This window comes from Orbilia oligospora (genome assembly GCF_000225545.1).
Source record: "Orbilia oligospora ATCC 24927 unplaced genomic scaffold scaffold00081, whole genome shotgun sequence".
In the NCBI taxonomy this organism is placed as follows: domain Eukaryota; kingdom Fungi; phylum Ascomycota; class Orbiliomycetes; order Orbiliales; family Orbiliaceae; genus Orbilia; species Orbilia oligospora.
The window spans coordinates 304,776-321,882 of record NW_011645638.1 but is presented as its reverse complement, the minus strand read 5'-3'; the positions used below and the strand labels follow the sequence as shown (position 1 = coordinate 321,882).

Below are 17,107 nucleotides of genomic sequence, written 5' to 3'. Positions count from 1 at the left end.
GCGATATTGATGGAAGTTGAACGTGAATATTAAAAACGTGCATTGCGTGTGGAGATCCTTTCCGCTCATGCCGCAGCTTAGGAGCTAGCGTTCATCCGAACAGCCTGCAGCAACAGCACCATCCCACATATAACAGCTGGGCTTTTTTGAGCTAGCAACCCTGGTATGAGTACTTCGTACAGCATGCAAGCATATCGCGGTGCCTCCTGAAATCATTGGTAGTCCAATTCCTCGGTCTCGCCAGTCGAAAAATGATACTCATGATGTTTCTGAGCCCAATCTTGTTCTTTGAGCAACAGTAATCTTCGGGTGGCACAGTCGGGTTCGCTCAATATCGACGAGACATAGATGTAACAGTAACCGCGGTAGACAATAATAATATCTACATTTCTGCTGCGCCAACGGGCTCAGGTCTTTTCGAGAAAATAATTTTATGCTTGATAATATCAACGATTTCAAGTTCTTCCTCTGTTCCAGCAGCAGCAGCATCTTGTTTTCGCTTTCTCAAGACACCAAGTGGCTTTGGCAGTGCCTTAACCTCACCGGTTAATCGTTGGTGTTTTCCAACATAAAGCCAAACGCGTTTGACATCTTTGAGATCCGTGGAATCAGAGGTGGCATCTGGAAAAACGAGATTTCCAACCGTTGTAAAATTGATGTTGGAAGGTGAATCTTCGGGGCTGGGAAAGTTGATATCGCCCTGCAGCTCAAGGATTGCTAGACCAGTTGGCAGCCGAAGAATTTGAGGGAGGGGATTGGTATTTGAGGTCGCTGATAGCGGGTTTGGAAGGTGGACTGGAGTTGAAGGCATACTGATTGTCTTTGATATAAGCTTTGATGTCTTGATAACAGTCTTGGTGGTCGCGCGTAGATGTTCTGTCGAGATGCTTTGCAGGCGACGTCAGGGCAACACATCCAAATACCACATGGTCAACACCACGCTATTATTCGTGAAGGGATATATTTATATTTACTTACTTATATACTCCCATGCGTGCCAGGTGCTTCCTCACAGCGCTCTTTCAACTAAATTCCAAGTATGGAAGCAAAAATATTGATTTCGAGTATACAAAACACTATATGTAGTGCATCTTCCGGAATAGCTATTCTGGATATCAGTCAAACGATATGTACCATTGATTATATAGCAACTCGGTAGCCTCTTTGTCACTCTATAGGATACACGGTCTATAGGTATAGTTACTCCAGAAAGCCTAAATAGTAAATTCAAGCTGATTAACAGAAGTTGGTATCGTCATTTATAGTTCTCAATAAAAGAATGAAAGAAAGATTAATCGATTGTCTCCTAGTACGAAACAGAAGAGAAGAATGATTGACGTCCATATATATCATATTATCAGATGATCAATTCAATCTAATCTTGTCTGCTATAATTAATGATTGATCAATAATGGAAGGATTTATGGGACGATGATCAATGTTTAATGTCTACGGGTGTAGGTGGTAGATCAGTCCAGATACGGACGTAATTCTAGCTATCATGTTAGTCTATATCAACCAGATGTAGACTCCTTCTCCAACAGCTGCTACCTATTAAATCTTACCGGTTTATCACCCCCCTTCCATTCATCCAAGTACCTGGCCCCTCATCCTCCCTCTCATCTTTACCCAGCTACCCCGCCAGGCCAGCCTGTTCTGGGGAGAGACCTACTCAAAGGACATCTTCAAAGCTTCAACAAGCTCATACCTTCCCAACTACTATCAATCCTTCTATACCCTTCGTACTCTTATAAACTTACATGATTACTTATATATTATATACCAATCTCAATCTTACCATTCCAAGATGAGTAACAATCATCAAACTTCAAATTCAATGACGCCTCCTGCAAGGCCTGCTCTCCAGATGACACCTCCTGCAAGGCCAAATCTCCGATTCTCACCGGGGGCCAACAGTGGATACTTTGATAGTTCTCCCGTTCGTACGACCCCTCCACTTCTCCGTCATAGAACTAGCAGTCGATCAGGAAGTATTCCCCACACTCCGGACCGTTTCATTCCTTCTTCGGCTTCTGTCCAATCTTTCCGTATCAATACTCCTGCAAGTAGACGTTCCGAAGAAGGTACTCGTGCTCGTAGACGTTCTGCAAGTCCTACTCCTCGTGCTCGAACTGCTCGTACTAGATCCATTTCTTCGAACCGTGTTGGGGTTGGTCATTTCCCTGGTGCTATCAACTTCGATGGCAGTCGGCGTTCTACACGGCCGTTATTCGGTTTCTCACAGGACGGTCAGGCGAATGCTAGCCAACAACGGCAAGGGTATCTTGTCAATGCTACGATGGATACTGCGGATGCCATTATCCAGGAAGAGCACGAGATGCATGAGGAGCGTTTAGCCTTGGCCCTTGGTGTTAACCTTGATGGGAAAGTTATGTCTTTCGACTCTTCCCCTTCTCCTGAAAAACGGTCTTCTGGGCTTGGACAGTCCCCTATGAAGATGGAGTTGGGAACTTGGAGTCCGACTAGTCCACAGATAGAAATCGCGGCTGCGCAGCTAAAGAAACGGAGGGATGAAATGAGGAAAGTCGTTTCTACGCCGTTTAGATAAGTCACACCACCAATAGTTATGATTTGTGCTGCGATATACTAACCTTTATGCACAGTTCTTGATGCTCCTGGCCTTAGGGACGATTTTTATTGTACACTTTTGGCATACTCGCCGGTCTCCAAAGTTCTAGCGGTCGCTCTCGGGAGCGATATATATGGTTGGACGGAGAGGGGGGGAGCAAAGCCGTTCAAACCGTGGGCAACAACTCAAATAACCGCTATTGCATTCTCATCAACTCCTGGAAAGCTCGATATACTCGCTGTCGGCCGAGTTGATGGTGTGATTTCTTTGTGGGGGCTCGGCGAATCTGTCCCTCGAGCCGAAGCCCAACATCAAGCAGCAGTTGCTTGCGTTTCTTTCAAACCGTTTGAGTCGAAACGGCGTGGATTAGGCAATCGTAAGGAATGGACACGCTGTGAGGATCTTTTGCTTGGTGATGAGTCTGGAAATATATACTTTTACGCGATCGAATGGGATCCAGAGCTTGGGAGCGTTGCCTGTGGAATGACCCTTGTTCGACGGATGAAAGTTCATACCCAGCAGATTTGTGGTATTGCATGGTCGACAGATGCCAGCCAGGTTGCAACTGGTGGGAACGATAATCAGTGTATCCTCTTCGATGTCGAAACTCCAAAGGATGAAGACTCTGACTCCAGGGACGCAGATGAACCGAACCGCGAATTGATCATTCGTCATAAATGGTCACATCAAGCAGCGGTTAAAGCAATTGCCTTCTGTCCTTGGCAGAAAAGTTTGATCGCAACAGGTGGAGGATCAAACGACAGAGGAATTCATTTCTACCATACCTTTACCGGTTCATCGATCGCCACTATCAATGTTTCGGCTCAAGTTACAAGCTTGGTTTGGTCTAACCAACGTAAAGAGATCGCGGCCACATTTGGATACGCTAATCCAGAACACCCTATCCGAATTGCCGTTTTCACCTGGCCAGACTGCCACAAGGTTGTTTCGATACCATGGGCAGAAGACATGCGCGCTCTGTATGCTCTGCCATACCCTGGTGGACCACCGGAGTCGAAAAACGGACGTTCGTCAAATTCGGAGAACGGAGGGGCTAATTCGGTGGCTCCCGGATCGACTGATCCGAAGTATGAAGGGTGCCTTGTGGTCGCCGCCAGCGATGAAACTATCAGATTTCATGAAGTTTGGGGTGTAGTCGGGGCAAAGGGTAAGTCGAGACGTCAGTGCAGTACTAGCGCCTTGGGGAGCGAGATTCTGGAAACTTTAGAGGGGATTGAGAAGGAGGGACCTTATAAGATCCGCTGATTGTTTCCCTTATCTTCTATTGTCTCTATTCTCGTCCCTTTTTATATTTATGTAGTACAGTTTCGAAGTTAGGTGGGTAGGTCATTGGGCTATACCATGACTTAGGCTTGTACACTTGTGGATGGTCTTGATTTTTTCTTCTTTTCTTTGATTGCTCAAGAGCTTCTTTCCTTCGACCCTGTTCTTCTTATTATTCACATTACAATCTCGAGCTGTTATTCCTTTCCTTTCCTTTCCTTTCCTTTCCTTTCCTTTCCTTACCGTCTTTGTCACTCTTTTTGACGTTGCATGGATACCTCTTTTTGGGGCTGTGTACTTGGCCTCGAAGTCATCAATACACAGCGACTAGAATGTCGACTCTAGACCCATGCATTCTGTATAGCTGTGTCTACCTCTCTATTTATTCTCTCAACTACCTAGGTAGCTATAGGTACACTATAGATGTGCTATAAGAATCAATTCCAGAATTTTATTTCACATGTCTGTCGACGTCCCTTAGCTTTATACGTAGATACAGGCCTCCATGGAATTCATACAACGATATCTATGGCTGTGTTCGAATATATGTGTTGTGAGCGCGAATTCCAACGTTTTCCGGCATGCCGCCATCCCTGCCGGGTGCCCGACATTTGTCGAATCGAACTCTTCTGATATCAGAACACACTCATCTCGACTGGACATACGTACATCGAATTGAGTTACATTAGAGAACATCTACCTCAATGGTATGTATAGATATGAAGCTTCTGGTTATATTACGATTCAATATGTTAACTAAATGATTTATAGTTGCAACCAAGCCACGCTATCCGACAGCTGCCTCGGTGCTGCTCGTCACGGATATCAATATCAATATCAAGGACTCGGACAGCGAGTGGTCTGACAGCTCGACAAGAGACTGCTTTCACACGAAGGTTTACGACTAGTTATAAAAAACTACTACCATCGAGGGGTTCAGTATCACAAGTATCCGCTCCTCGTTTGCCAGTAGAATATGCGGGAAGGTCATTATTCCATTCAACGGCACGATGTAATGCCGGTGGTACAGATTATACATTCTCTTCGGGGATATCGATGGATAAATACCATGAGATAGCGGACGAAACCATGGATGAGATTTTTACGAAACTTGAGGAATTGGCGGAGGATGATAAGGGACTTGATGTTGAGTTTAGTGTAATTATTAACCCCCTTATCTTCCTTTCCTTTATCTTCATTAACGAATTTAGATGTCGCTTGATATTTCTTTGATGAAAGAGATACTAATGGTCATGAATGATATTTAACTTTTACTAGGCCGGAGTGTTAACACTTGATACGCCGAATGGGACTTATGTAATCAACAAACAGCCACCGAATAAACAGATATGGCTGAGTAGTCCTATCAGCGGGCCGAAGAGGTATGATTGGATTGAGGAGGAGAGAAAGTGGGTGTATTCGAGGGACAAGAGTACGCTGAGCAGTCTTTTGGCCGAGGAGGTTGGAACTGAGTGGGATTGATTATGCACTCTCTGCTCTACTCAAGTATACCTCATACTTCGTACATTATAATAAAATGGGTACTGGGAGGTGAGATGAGGCTGTATATTAGGTTAGGAATTGTAGATATTGGAGGAACTGTATATATATTGAAGTACTAAGTAGTTATAATAGGACGTCCTTATAAAGCCGGCGAGATATGCTGAGGCTCTGTGCACAGCAGTGTGGATATCGAACGGGAGAAAAACCACCAACCGAACAGCTGTTTGTCGGAACCAAAAAAAAAAAAAAGACGTCTGAAAAGTCCCAGCCAATTACAAACAACCAGTCATTGACCTTCGATTCGCGGCATCGAAAACCTTCTCTCTGCCGCGCCAACAGCTCCAATACCAACATCATCGGGAAAATTCATCGTGCGAGAAGGGCTTTTAGGCTGTGGGGGTACACGATAGGAGCTTCATCGGGATCATTCACAGTCTTTCAGTCGGTCGGACAAAGCTCAACTACCCGTCACCGTCGCGTCTTAACTGCCTCGAAGACCGGCCCATCACACAGCCGGTCGCCTTAACGAAACGGCGCAATGCCGTCCACCGCCACTTTATCGGCCCCTACAAGTCCCACCTCCTACGACCATCTCGAAAAACTCCTCCTCTGCGCAGAGGTAGTACAATACGGCGAAACAGGGCAGTCATTCAATGTCATCTCCAGCGCTCTCAAGGAGAATCCATTGCTCACTGCTTCACCAAATTATGATCCTGGACGGCTATCGGGCGATACGTTACGGGAGAGATGGAGGGATCTAGTGAGGGATGAAGGCTTTGGGGGGAATGTTTCTGCAGATGGTGATGCTGGGAGTAATACCAATACGAATACCACGACTGCTGCTGTTCCTACGACTCCACGGCCGAGAGGTAGTAGAGTTGCTATGAGGAATGGGATGATTACTAGCAGTGCTGCTACACCTGCTGTAATTCCACCTCCACCACCACCGCCTTCTTCGGCTGTGAGTTCTGGGGTGAGCGTGCCGATCGGAGAGAAGGCGGTTAGAGATCTTACCAGACGGATGTGGGAGAGTTATCAGAATATGATGAAGGAGCAGATTCAGGCCGATGAACGGTCGATTGCTCAATTATTGGATGAAATTGGGAATCTGGAGAATGAAAGGGCTAGGGAGATTGAAGAGATGGAAGCTGAGGAGGAGGAGAGGAAGAGAGAGGCTGCAAGGGTTTTGGCAGAACGGGAGGCCACTGCTGCTAAGGAACATGCAGCTAAGGAAGAAGCAGCTAAGGAAGCGGCTGCTAAGGAGGTCGCTTCTAGAGAAGCTGCTGCTGCTGCTATTGCTGCGGCTGCGGCTAAAGATGCTAAAGAGGCAGCTATGGCCAAGGAAGCCGTTAAAGAGACGCCGAAGTCGGTATCGCCGGTGGCTGTGGAGGTGAAGAAGTTAGATGAACCTTTTGCGGAAGTTGCTGGCCAGCAGCAGAAGGGCCAACATACTATGCTACGGACCACACCGCCGTCGCCTAGTAAAGCCAGTCTGAAGAATATTCTGTCTGACGAACCGGCCCAGAGTGTACCGTTAGAACGACAGACTTCGTCAGACCGGGTGGGATACGATCCTATCCGTGACGGTGCCCGTCCTCCTGTTGCATCTGAGACACCACAACCACCGCAGCAGCGGTATCCTCCTATACAACCCACGGAACCCGTTCAGGGCGGTTATCAGATATACGAAAAGCCACCGGCGTCCATCAGACGGTTGAGTGGGTCTGGACCGCGTCCGCAACCCCCACCAGAGTTCGCGCATCATATCCCCAGTGGTTCCCCAGGGCGGCCACCGCTTACTCCAACGGGTCCAAGGATTGGAACATTCCCTCAATCGGCACAGAGGTCCGATATGGCACTTTCGCCGGTGTATCCTAGGCATGAGCATGAGACGGGTTATTCAAATGGTCGTCAAAGTCCGATAGGTCCTCTTAATATAGGCCCTAGGTCGACAGAAGAAGCTCGAACACCCCGCCCAGCTCACCTGCCACCTTCATTCTCACCGACCACGCCTTCGTATCCTCAACCTCATTCATCGCCTTCAAGACCTCACTTCGCACAACCTCTTCCTTCTATTCACCAATTGTCACCCCAAAGGACACCAGTTCAACCACCAGGCTACCCCGCCCCTATGCAGCGACTACCATCGTCTGAGTATCTTCCCCATCATTCACCAGGTTCAGAACATCAGCCGTTACATTCGCCTATGGGGTATAATAATAATGTCCCTCATAGCCCGTTTGGACTGCCGCACCCTTCTCAATCTCCCCGAACACCGGGATTTCCACAGTCTATGCCACCACCTCAATATAGTCCTACACACTCACATTACCAAAACCAATATCCCCATGCGCAGCAATCTCCTACGCAAGCGGGGTTTACACCTTTACAACCCGCGTTTTCACCACAGCAGAGAGAGTACCCTCCCGTTACCCCTGCTGCTCCTACTGAAGATAATAGGTTACCGCCAATTAATACACCGGCGCAATTACCACCTCTTCAGTTTGTTACTCCAAAACAAAGCGAGCAGTCTGGACGCCCACCGTCGCCTATCCGGCCACGGCCTGAGGAAATTTCACCCGTATTGGCGCCGGATGATGCGTCTGCAGGTGTTCCTGACTTTCCTTTGGATAAAGGGAAAAGGAAGAAGGGCACAAAGGGGAAGAGTTCTAAAGTTGAAGCCCCAGATGAGGACGAGGAGGCTACGAAAACTGCAAGGAGGGAAAGGAATGAGTCTGTGGAAGTTAGTGAGGAGAAGCCCACAAAGGCCTCGAAAGGGAAGACTAGTAGAGCAGTTAGTAAATCTCGTGGAACAGCTGCGTCTACAAGACCCCGCCGCGGTCAGAGCGTCGGTAGCGTTGGTAGCCGGACCGCTGATCCTGACGATATGGATGTGGACGAACCGACCACGAAGAAGGAAGAATCCGTGGCGCCAGAGCCTATTGGATCCAAATCGACGACGAAGAAAACCCTAGAAAAGAAGAAGATGGAAATAACAACCACAGAAGACGAAAGCGAAGCAGCGGTTACTGTCACGTCTAAATCTACAAAACGTGGTACTAGAAGGAATCACCATCATCACCAGCTTTCTGCATCTACCGAACCGGAATTTACGGATCACCATCATGTTGTTGAAACCCCGCGTGATGATGCTGCCACTACGCCCGCTGCTGATCCTGCGACACCTCGACCTTCCTTCCATCTTGATATGTCGGTTAATGCGACGCCAACGTCGAGTACCTCAGCGGTCAAGAAGTTTGCGCAAAGAGCCAATCCCTTGTTGAATAATGTTTCGGCGCATCGGTATGCGAATCTATTTATGAAACCGGTCGACGAACGGTTGGCACCGGGGTATAGTCGGATTGTTTATAAGCCACAGGATATTAAAAGTACACCTGCCCCACAGGCTAAAGTTTTATGTAACCGAGTGCTAATATATATTTTGGGATGATAGGCATTAGAGCATTAATCAAAGCTGGAGCAGCCCAAAACCCAGCGGGGACGCCGACATTAACGCCGACTCCCACAGCCGACGGCCCCTCAATGTCATTCGGAACAACTCCATCAACACCAACCACATCAGTAGCTAACGCACCAATGAACTCAAAGGGCGCCATTACCAATTCTTCGCAGCTAGAGAAGGAAATATGGAGAATGTTCGCCAATGCGGTGATGTATAATAAAAGCAACAGTCAAGTTGCGCAAGAAGCGAGAGAGATGGCGAGAGATATTGGAATTGCTATTGATAATTTTAGAAGTGCGGAGAGGATTGGAGAGCGGAAAGCTGCTGAAGCTGCGAAAGAGAAGGAGAAGGAGAAGGAGAAGGAGAGGAGGGGTAGAGGTAGAAGGGGTAGTTTGATCAAAAGTGAGGTTTTCGGGGAGGATGAAAGTGAGAGGGGGGATGCGGACGAAGAGGATGAAGGGGAGATTGAAGTACGGAGCAAAGGGAAGAAAACGAGGAAGGTAGTGAGGGGAAAGAAGGGGAAGCAGGATAAAGATGGCGATGTGGAAATGGAAGATAAAGCTGATGACGAGGAAGAGGAAGAGGATGACGAGGAGGAAGAGGAAAGTGATAAATCAGCAGATGAAGAAAGTGAAGGGGAAGAAGGGGAAGAGGGGAGTGGTGACGAGGAAGATCAGGAAGAAGAGGAGGAGGAAGAGGAAGAGCGGAAGCCCATAAAGAAGGGCAAGACTACCGTTCCTAAAACCAAACCTAAGACTACCAGGGCAGCAGCGGCAACAGCAAAAGGGCGAGGAAGGAAAGGGAGCGTTCAAGAGGAAGTTGTTGAGGACGAGCCGAAGGGGAGGGGCAGAGGGGCGGGTAGAACGAGAGCCGCGAAACGCTGAGTTTTTCTTCCTCTTTCTTCTTCTTTTTTTTTGAGTTTGAAGCTGGTTTCTACTTGATTCACGGTGACACGGGGTTATCATTTTTATTTCATATTTTTGAATGGGTTCTAATTACCGGCGGTTATGGTGTTTCTATTTTTTTTATCCTCAATTGCAGAAGTATGTATATGTCTGTACATACACACTCACCGTATTGAACAAGACGGACTTGATGAAGTTGAGTTGGACGACGTTGGAATATTAGTCAGCCGGCTCTCGGACATCTCCAATCCAAAAATCCAAATTAGTTCCAGGAACCAGACTAAGATTTCAATCGGGATCGATCTACGTCCAAAGTATACGTAACCTTCTTGACTTCCTAAGTTCCAAGATACCAATCAGGTTCCATACGAAGCGGAGATCCATAGAGTTTGTGTCACCTCATGGGTTGCTAAAAGCTTATTCATTTTAAAGCAACTGCCGGCGCGAAAGATGTGAACGGTGAACGGGCAAGCTAAGGTCCGTGTTTTGACATTCGACTAGCCCCAGCCTCCCCGACCGCTGCAAGATGACATAAACGTCAAGTCATGGATTCTACCTTTTTTACCCTTTTTACCCCGTATACCCCGGGGTGGGAATATCCTCCTTCCTCTTTCTTCTTCATGGGATTTTGAAATTTCCTGGCGCAAATTTGATTTTTTATATATATGTGCCTCCCTTCCCCGGGTTCTTTTTATTTTAAAAAAAGTTCCGGTCTAAGCTACGATCTTGGGTAAAACTTTTGTTATAAATTTTAATCTAGAGTCGGTTTTCGATTAATATAATAATTGTTGCAAACCATGACCCGCCTACTTCCAATCATCCTCGCCACCATCGCGCTTATCGCATCAACAGTTGTCGCAGATGACGATAGAACACCAGGCTGTGGAAAAGATGTTTCGTCGGCAGCTATCGGAAAGACCCAAAAGGTGTCGATAACAAGTTCTGGTAACAATCGTACTTTTATGGTCCATTTACCACAAGATTATGATTCTGATGAAGATTATCCTGTGATTCTGGGATTCCATGGAGCGCCGGGTGTTGGATTACATTTTGAGGCGGATACGATGTTTAGTATGCCGAGGTGGGGGAATGGGGTATGTCTCTTTTCCTTCTTTTTCTTTCCCCTCTTTCCAAGTCATTGACCCGGTATTCGGGAAATTTCGGAGACTGAAATTTTGTTTAATTTTTGTAGAAGATATTCGTATACCCTGATGCGCTAGGTGGAGTTTGGGCGGGAATGCCAGGGAATATGACGACGCCGTTGGAGAAGGATCTTGAGTTCATGAGCGACCTACTTAATTACCTACGGAACAATTATTGTGTCGATAACGAGAAGATTTATGCCACTGGGTATGTATACACATCATCCTCCTTTCCCTAATTGATTAGTATATAACTATGGCTGTAGCTCTATTCATTCCTAATATATTGTATAACAACTGACCATAAATATCCCTCCCCAGAATCTCCAACGGCGGCGGCTTCCTAAACCGTATAGCCTGCGACCCTACCGTCGGCCGCAACTTCGCAGCCTTCGCTCCAGACGCCGGAGCCTTCACTGGCTTCCAACCAAACGGTAACGCAACCTGTAACCCCTACAAAACACCCATCCCAATCATCTCTTTCCACGGCACAAACGACACCACAATCTCCTACTACGGCCGTAACGATTCAATCCCCACTCCATCAATACCCTACTGGCTCCAAGGCTGGGTCGAACGCAACAAGTGCACAAATATGACCGAAGAAACCTATAATAAAACAGCGACGCATTATAGTTGGACTTGTGATGGTGTTGAAGGGGCTTTCCAGCATTATAAGGTCGAAGGGATGGGACATGTTTGGCCTAGTACGGAGGAGACTTTTAGTCAATTGATCTCTGGCGGGCAGCCGACGGTTGTTAATGCTAATCAATTGATTTTGGACTTTTTTGGCAGATGGGAGGTGGAAGATAGGGGTGTTAGTGGGGGTGGGGAGACTACGGCGGCGACGACTACTACCGCCGGGCCAACGCCGACAGAGACTGGGGGACCTGCTGGTACTACTGCTGCTGGTGGGGGGAGTGCAGCGGGAAGAGTTGAGGTCGGGATGTGGAGTTTTGGGGTAGCGGTTCTTGTGGGTTTGATGGCGTGGGTGTAAATGGTACCGGTTTAGACTTTATACCGTCTCATGTTTGAGGATATAGCGTTCTTTCATACTATGTGGTATGCAAATATAGAGCCTGTTATTGTTAGCTTTTTCATTTGGTCTAGTCGCATTAGATTGTAGATAGCCGAAATCTATAGCATTCCTAAGCTCTCGAATACATATTAATATTCCGTATGGAACATTGATTTATCGCAAGGCCCCAAAGAGGCGTATCTAAAAAGAGGATAAGGGGATGAAAAAGTAAACATGATCGCGTACGAAGGGCTATTAATGTTCGGTAAAAAAAAGAAAGGAAGAAAGAAAGGAAGGAAGGAAGAAAGCGAGTTAATTCGGACCTCAATCCAAGAATTGCAGACTTGATGGATTAAAGCTGGGATAAATATGCACATCAATATCGACTGCCGTACCGCGATGTAATAGCCATTCACACCATAGCATTTAGATTAATTTTGAACGTATAAAGTCGGCTAAGAAACATGCATTCACGCTCCAAAGCTTATTTTGTTTCAATGACCCGTGAAAGTGTTCGTAACCGGGGTTCTCTTTTTGGATTTAGATCTCTAGGGGTAGTTTAATCAAGGCAGAAATGGTAAGAGTAGATCCATAATTATATAATATCAATATAAGATATAATAATATTCCCGGATGATAAATATTTGACTATTGTCTTTCATGAAGGCATTGAAAGGAGAAGAAAATGAGAATTGCCACTAAAAACCTATCTTTCAATCTTCATCACCTTACCATAACTAAAATCAACTCGCATGCACAACGAGTATAGATTAACCCTACACTCAGTTGGTCCGGTATGGGTACCAATGTACTGGTCCTGTATAGTGCCCCAGATTACTGAACGATTACATGATACACGCCGTACATAGAGGCACAAAGCTCGCCTATCAATATATTCTGATTACAAATACTTAATCGTAACCTAATGCACAGCAATGTGGCTTGCATGATGAAGAAATCAATATATCTATTCACCTAGACGTTCTAGATCAATCGATTCGGGTTATATACGTGTATCTGTGTTGTGTGTGGTATTTTTTGATTCTCAGCTTGAACGGCGATTGACCGACTCGATTGCGTTTCCAATCGCAATTGAACCGTTCGACGACGACGCAATTGATGCAGACAGACCCGACGCGCGCATACCTACACACGGGACGGGCATTTAGGTAATTCCGGGATTTCCTTTAATTTTTATCGAGGGCTCGAACCCGCTTGTCACTTCAATTGCTTATTCCACTGACCTTAAATTTACTTTTTTCTCTCCCTTTTTGGAGGCGGAACGTGTCGCTAAGTTGTTGGTTTCTGCGAGTCGATGATTAATATTTATAGCTATTGTATCATCGGCTTCGGGTATTACTTTTCCAACTGTTGGCTGTCTGTGCATGGGTCCGGAGTAACCCCAGATAATCAATATTGATATTGATATTGATACTGATGCAGAGATCAAAACCGGGGTGTTTGAATGCTAAACGAGTTCCTCAGCTCCAGGCAACCTAATCGCCGGGCTTCTGTGCCTGGGTAGCTAGGTGGATATCGTATCATCTTCCCATAGCTAACATCCACGTTATCAGCCAGTTCAAAATAGGGTATTGGTCATGATATCAACAAGCTTTTAGTTTTCAGCCCTTAAGAATATCGACATAACTGGCAGGTACGGTGCGTGGTCAATTGATCAAAAGCAAAAGCCTGGTCTTGAAGTTTTGGTCGGCGTTTATATACATATACATATACATATACATATACAATTCGGTTATCTTTCCCACACACCCCTGGCTTCATTACCTTTACGTTCTAAGTCAAGAACAAAATACCCAAAGTTGCGGATTTGGTAGCTGTATTGGCGGAGTTCGGGTACTAAACGGGGGCTTGGTGTCTTAATAGTCATCCAACTCCACCTTGTACAGCGGCCAGGCTGGTCTCGGTTCTTGGGATTTCCCGTCCTTACAGGGGGGAAACAGTGGAATTGATAACGACATCTTGCCCTTTGCGCTACTTGGGTTTCCTAGTCAGCCTTCTTATTTCAATCGCGATTTCTCGTCCTCTGAAAGCCTTTGTTTTGTTTCGTTCACTTTTATTCTATTTTTATTATTATTTTGATACGAATCTCGGGGCTGCATAGGAGATTAAGGCTGGATACATCGCCATTACGTAACCGAAATCGAATTAACTCTCGGAAAGTTAAATCCTCGGATTCGAATCACGGAACTGAAGAACGAAAGAAAAAAGAGAAAGAAAAAAAATGAAGATACTCTTCATCCGTCACGGAGAGACTACTGATAACCTTCGGCATGTCTAGTATGTGTCCCTTTTTTTTTTAATTTTCCAAAATATATGACTTCTAAGCAGATTTGTTTCTAATTACTGTTTTAAACATGTTACTATCTCCAGCGCCGGCGTGACCGACTCCTCTCTAACCTCCCACGGGGTCCTCCAAACCGCCCGACTAGCTAGCCACATCGGCAGCACAATCCCTCCGATCACACATATCTTCTCATCACCCCTCTCACGGGCTAAAAAGACAGCAGAGGCGATATACGAAGAACAGAAAAGACTTAGAGTCTCCCAATCACGGAACAAACATACCTCATCCACAGAAAAGGATCAGGAGGGAGAGAGGGAGGAAGGGGAGGAGAGAAAGGAAAAGGACAGTACCTCGGATCTTCCGGAAACAGCAGCATCGTCTTCAAATTCCATAAATCCCATATTAAACGAAGATGAAAAGAAGATTGGATATGATGACGGAGAGGAGGAAGAAGCTGGTGAAGCAATATATTTCAAGATCGATGCCGATCTTATAGAGCAGGATTTTGGAAGTTATGAGGGGGAGACGTTTCTTACTACTACGCCGAAAAAAAACTTGAAGAAAAGGAAAAGAAGCGATAGTGTAGGCTCCGGAGTTGGAAGTACGAGTAGTCCTGCTGGTGGGAGTGGAGGAGATATGAAGAAGAGGAGGGGTGATGATAACGAACCGTCCACTTCCAGGAAGACGGATGTCGAAATGACGGCCGGGGAGAAAGGACCTCTTACGGGAGCTATCGATACCCCTTTAGCAGCAGCAGCAGTTCCGCTTCCCGAGGAGGAAGAGGAAGAAGGAGAGGAAGAGGAATTTCGAGAAATGGAAACCCCAGCTTCAATCAAAGCACGAGCAGACTCTTTCGTCCATCGCTGCATCATCCCCCTCCTACCAGGAACACCGATCCTTCTACCTCCATCCCTTGCCGGTGGATCCCAGAATACAACGACTGCGAGTAACGATCAAGACCCTCCGCCGGAAGGCTCCTCGCCTGTCGTTGCTATAGTTTCCCATGGTATGCTACTATCTTGGCTGTGGAAATCGTTTGTGGCCTTATTCCCACCTACGTCCGTACTTGCAACTACACCGGTTGTGCAGAAGGGGTGGTATCAGGGCAAGCATCCCGGATGGGGGAATACGGGATATCTAGTAGTTGAAGTATTACCAAAGGGCGTTGTGAGTAAAGATGGAATGACGGTGGTGATAGAGGGTGTTAATGAGAAAGTACATTTGGTAGGACTCAAGAGGACTGGCGGTGGAGTAGGGAGTGAAAAGTGGGATCAAAGACAGACTAAATTAGAAGGGTTCTTTGGGAAGAAGGAAGGATAGATGCTCCATTATATTTCCTACTTACAAACTAATAAAAGAACGATCGATTTCATAAGAAGTCTAAATTCATGACATAGAATGAGTTTCCATCCTATCCACTATGTCTCCTTCGTGACCTTGGAGTTCCCTAGCGTTATCATACTCATCGGCAGATTTTATACGGCGGACTTTCTTCCAAGGTCCATAATGAACCCCTTCTAAGTGCCACCATCTACACCCATCGTCACTATCACGGCCCCAAATTTTCCATGGAGCTGTAATAACTGATGCAAACCCGAAAGATCTAACATAACCATAGCCAGGCTCCATCACACCCTCATTCAAATGACAACTTAAAACTCCATTCACCACAGCCTGTACAGCCTGTCTAACCGTAACATCCTTAGATGGTGTCCTAACCACACCCGCCGGCCAAAATACTTCAAGATCATATCTACAACGGCTCACCCCCGTCGGACACCGATATTTCGAGGAAGGGCCGAGTTCGTCCTCATATTGTGTACTACAAATGTACCGGACGTCGAGATCGCATTCGCATTTTGCAATCCGGAGCATCCGGGTTAATATATGTCCCTGTGCGTGTTTACCAACTGACATGGGGCGTATAGGGTGGATATCAGGATCTTGAGATAGAATCTTTCGATATTTGGAGATTGTTCTTTGTTCCATTGGAGATACTGCTAAGCGATCGGAATGCTGGGTGTTCATGATTTTTAATCCGGGTTTATGAATGATCAGCGGCTCGTCGAGAAAAGGACATGTTGAAATATCAACTTTGGTTAGATTAGTTATATTGAAAAACTCTTCCATTTGCATCTCGAGCTCATTGTCTTGAGCTCCGTGACGGAACAGATAGGAAAAATTTGTAACTTTCGCCGTATCGCGATCATATTCGCAACCTAAGCCCAGTATCCCGAGGTCACGTTTGTAGTATAATTCGGATTGTTTGCGGTCATAGCTCATTCCAGTATAAGGGATGAATGTATCCTCGTCGATATCGAAGAGCTTGTGGATTCCAATGTTATAGTATTGCGGGAGATAGTTGTAACGACTGAGTTTGAAAACGCGGGCATCTAGGATCTTACTCCACCGTTGGCAGGTTAGGCTGATAGAGATCTGGTCTGAGATTGAAGATCGAAGGTATTTTAGGATTTCGATGTGTAGTTCGGTGGGGAGGTCGTGGATATGCATCGTGAGATTGATATGAACAAGAAGAGTATATATAAATTATTATGCCAATTGGCGCTTCTATGGGTCTATCGTGATAGAATATATGATGAATGGGGATTTGAAAGAAGGAATCTTAATGTTAGAGGAATCAATTGATCAACTAATCTTAACAGCTACCTTATATAGGTACTTAAGTACTTAGAAAGATCTTAAGATAGCTGATAGCAACGTAAGTATATATATAGATAGATCAACATATGCGCATATTAACCATATACAAAAATAGATCTCTGCCAAATTTAAATCGCTCCAGGATGCCTGTAATGACAAAACTTGCTATGCTTCAAGAAAGGCCAGAGTTTATAGTTATTATATTATAACCCAGACGTATCTCTTCTCTCCGTGAT

General features: G+C 45.9%; 7 protein-coding genes across 7 annotated transcripts; 5 read left to right on the top strand and 2 right to left on the bottom strand.

Annotated features, from left to right (window-relative positions):
- Positions 1 to 382: 382 nt before the first annotated feature.
- AOL_s00081g91 (uncharacterized protein) lies at positions 383 to 811 on the bottom strand (the record flags this gene model as incomplete). The annotated part of the gene is made up of 1 exon (XM_011124909.1): positions 383 to 811. The coding sequence occupies one exon, from the start codon at positions 809 to 811 to the stop codon at positions 383 to 385; it is 429 nt and encodes a 142-aa protein (XP_011123211.1).
- A 996-nt stretch (positions 812 to 1,807) lies between these two features.
- Positions 1,808 to 3,856, top strand: AOL_s00081g90 (uncharacterized protein; the record flags this gene model as incomplete). Its single annotated transcript, XM_011124908.1, has 2 exons — positions 1,808 to 2,477; positions 2,625 to 3,856. 2 exons carry the CDS (start codon positions 1,808 to 1,810, stop codon positions 3,854 to 3,856), a joined length of 1,902 nt encoding a protein of 633 aa, XP_011123210.1.
- Positions 3,857 to 4,963: 1,107 nt separating this feature from the next.
- AOL_s00081g89 (uncharacterized protein) lies at positions 4,964 to 5,356 on the top strand (the record flags this gene model as incomplete). Its single annotated transcript, XM_011124907.1, has 2 exons — positions 4,964 to 5,032; positions 5,153 to 5,356. The coding sequence occupies 2 exons, from the start codon at positions 4,964 to 4,966 to the stop codon at positions 5,354 to 5,356; spliced, it is 273 nt and encodes a 90-aa protein (XP_011123209.1).
- A 559-nt stretch (positions 5,357 to 5,915) lies between these two features.
- AOL_s00081g88 (uncharacterized protein) lies at positions 5,916 to 9,724 on the top strand (the record flags this gene model as incomplete). Its single annotated transcript, XM_011124906.1, has 2 exons — positions 5,916 to 8,766; positions 8,832 to 9,724. 2 exons carry the CDS (start codon positions 5,916 to 5,918, stop codon positions 9,722 to 9,724), a joined length of 3,744 nt encoding a protein of 1,247 aa, XP_011123208.1.
- An 818-nt stretch (positions 9,725 to 10,542) lies between these two features.
- AOL_s00081g87 (uncharacterized protein) lies at positions 10,543 to 11,884 on the top strand (the record flags this gene model as incomplete). The annotated part of the gene is made up of 3 exons (XM_011124905.1): positions 10,543 to 10,839; positions 10,938 to 11,095; positions 11,209 to 11,884. The coding sequence occupies 3 exons, from the start codon at positions 10,543 to 10,545 to the stop codon at positions 11,882 to 11,884; spliced, it is 1,131 nt and encodes a 376-aa protein (XP_011123207.1).
- Positions 11,885 to 14,147: 2,263 nt separating this feature from the next.
- AOL_s00081g86 (uncharacterized protein) lies at positions 14,148 to 15,530 on the top strand (the record flags this gene model as incomplete). The annotated part of the gene is made up of 2 exons (XM_011124904.1): positions 14,148 to 14,203; positions 14,297 to 15,530. 2 exons carry the CDS (start codon positions 14,148 to 14,150, stop codon positions 15,528 to 15,530), a joined length of 1,290 nt encoding a protein of 429 aa, XP_011123206.1.
- Positions 15,531 to 15,596: 66 nt separating this feature from the next.
- On the bottom strand, positions 15,597 to 16,721 carry AOL_s00081g85 (uncharacterized protein; the record flags this gene model as incomplete). The annotated part of the gene is made up of 1 exon (XM_011124903.1): positions 15,597 to 16,721. One exon carries the CDS (start codon positions 16,719 to 16,721, stop codon positions 15,597 to 15,599), a length of 1,125 nt encoding a protein of 374 aa, XP_011123205.1.
- Positions 16,722 to 17,107: the final 386 nt, after the last annotated feature.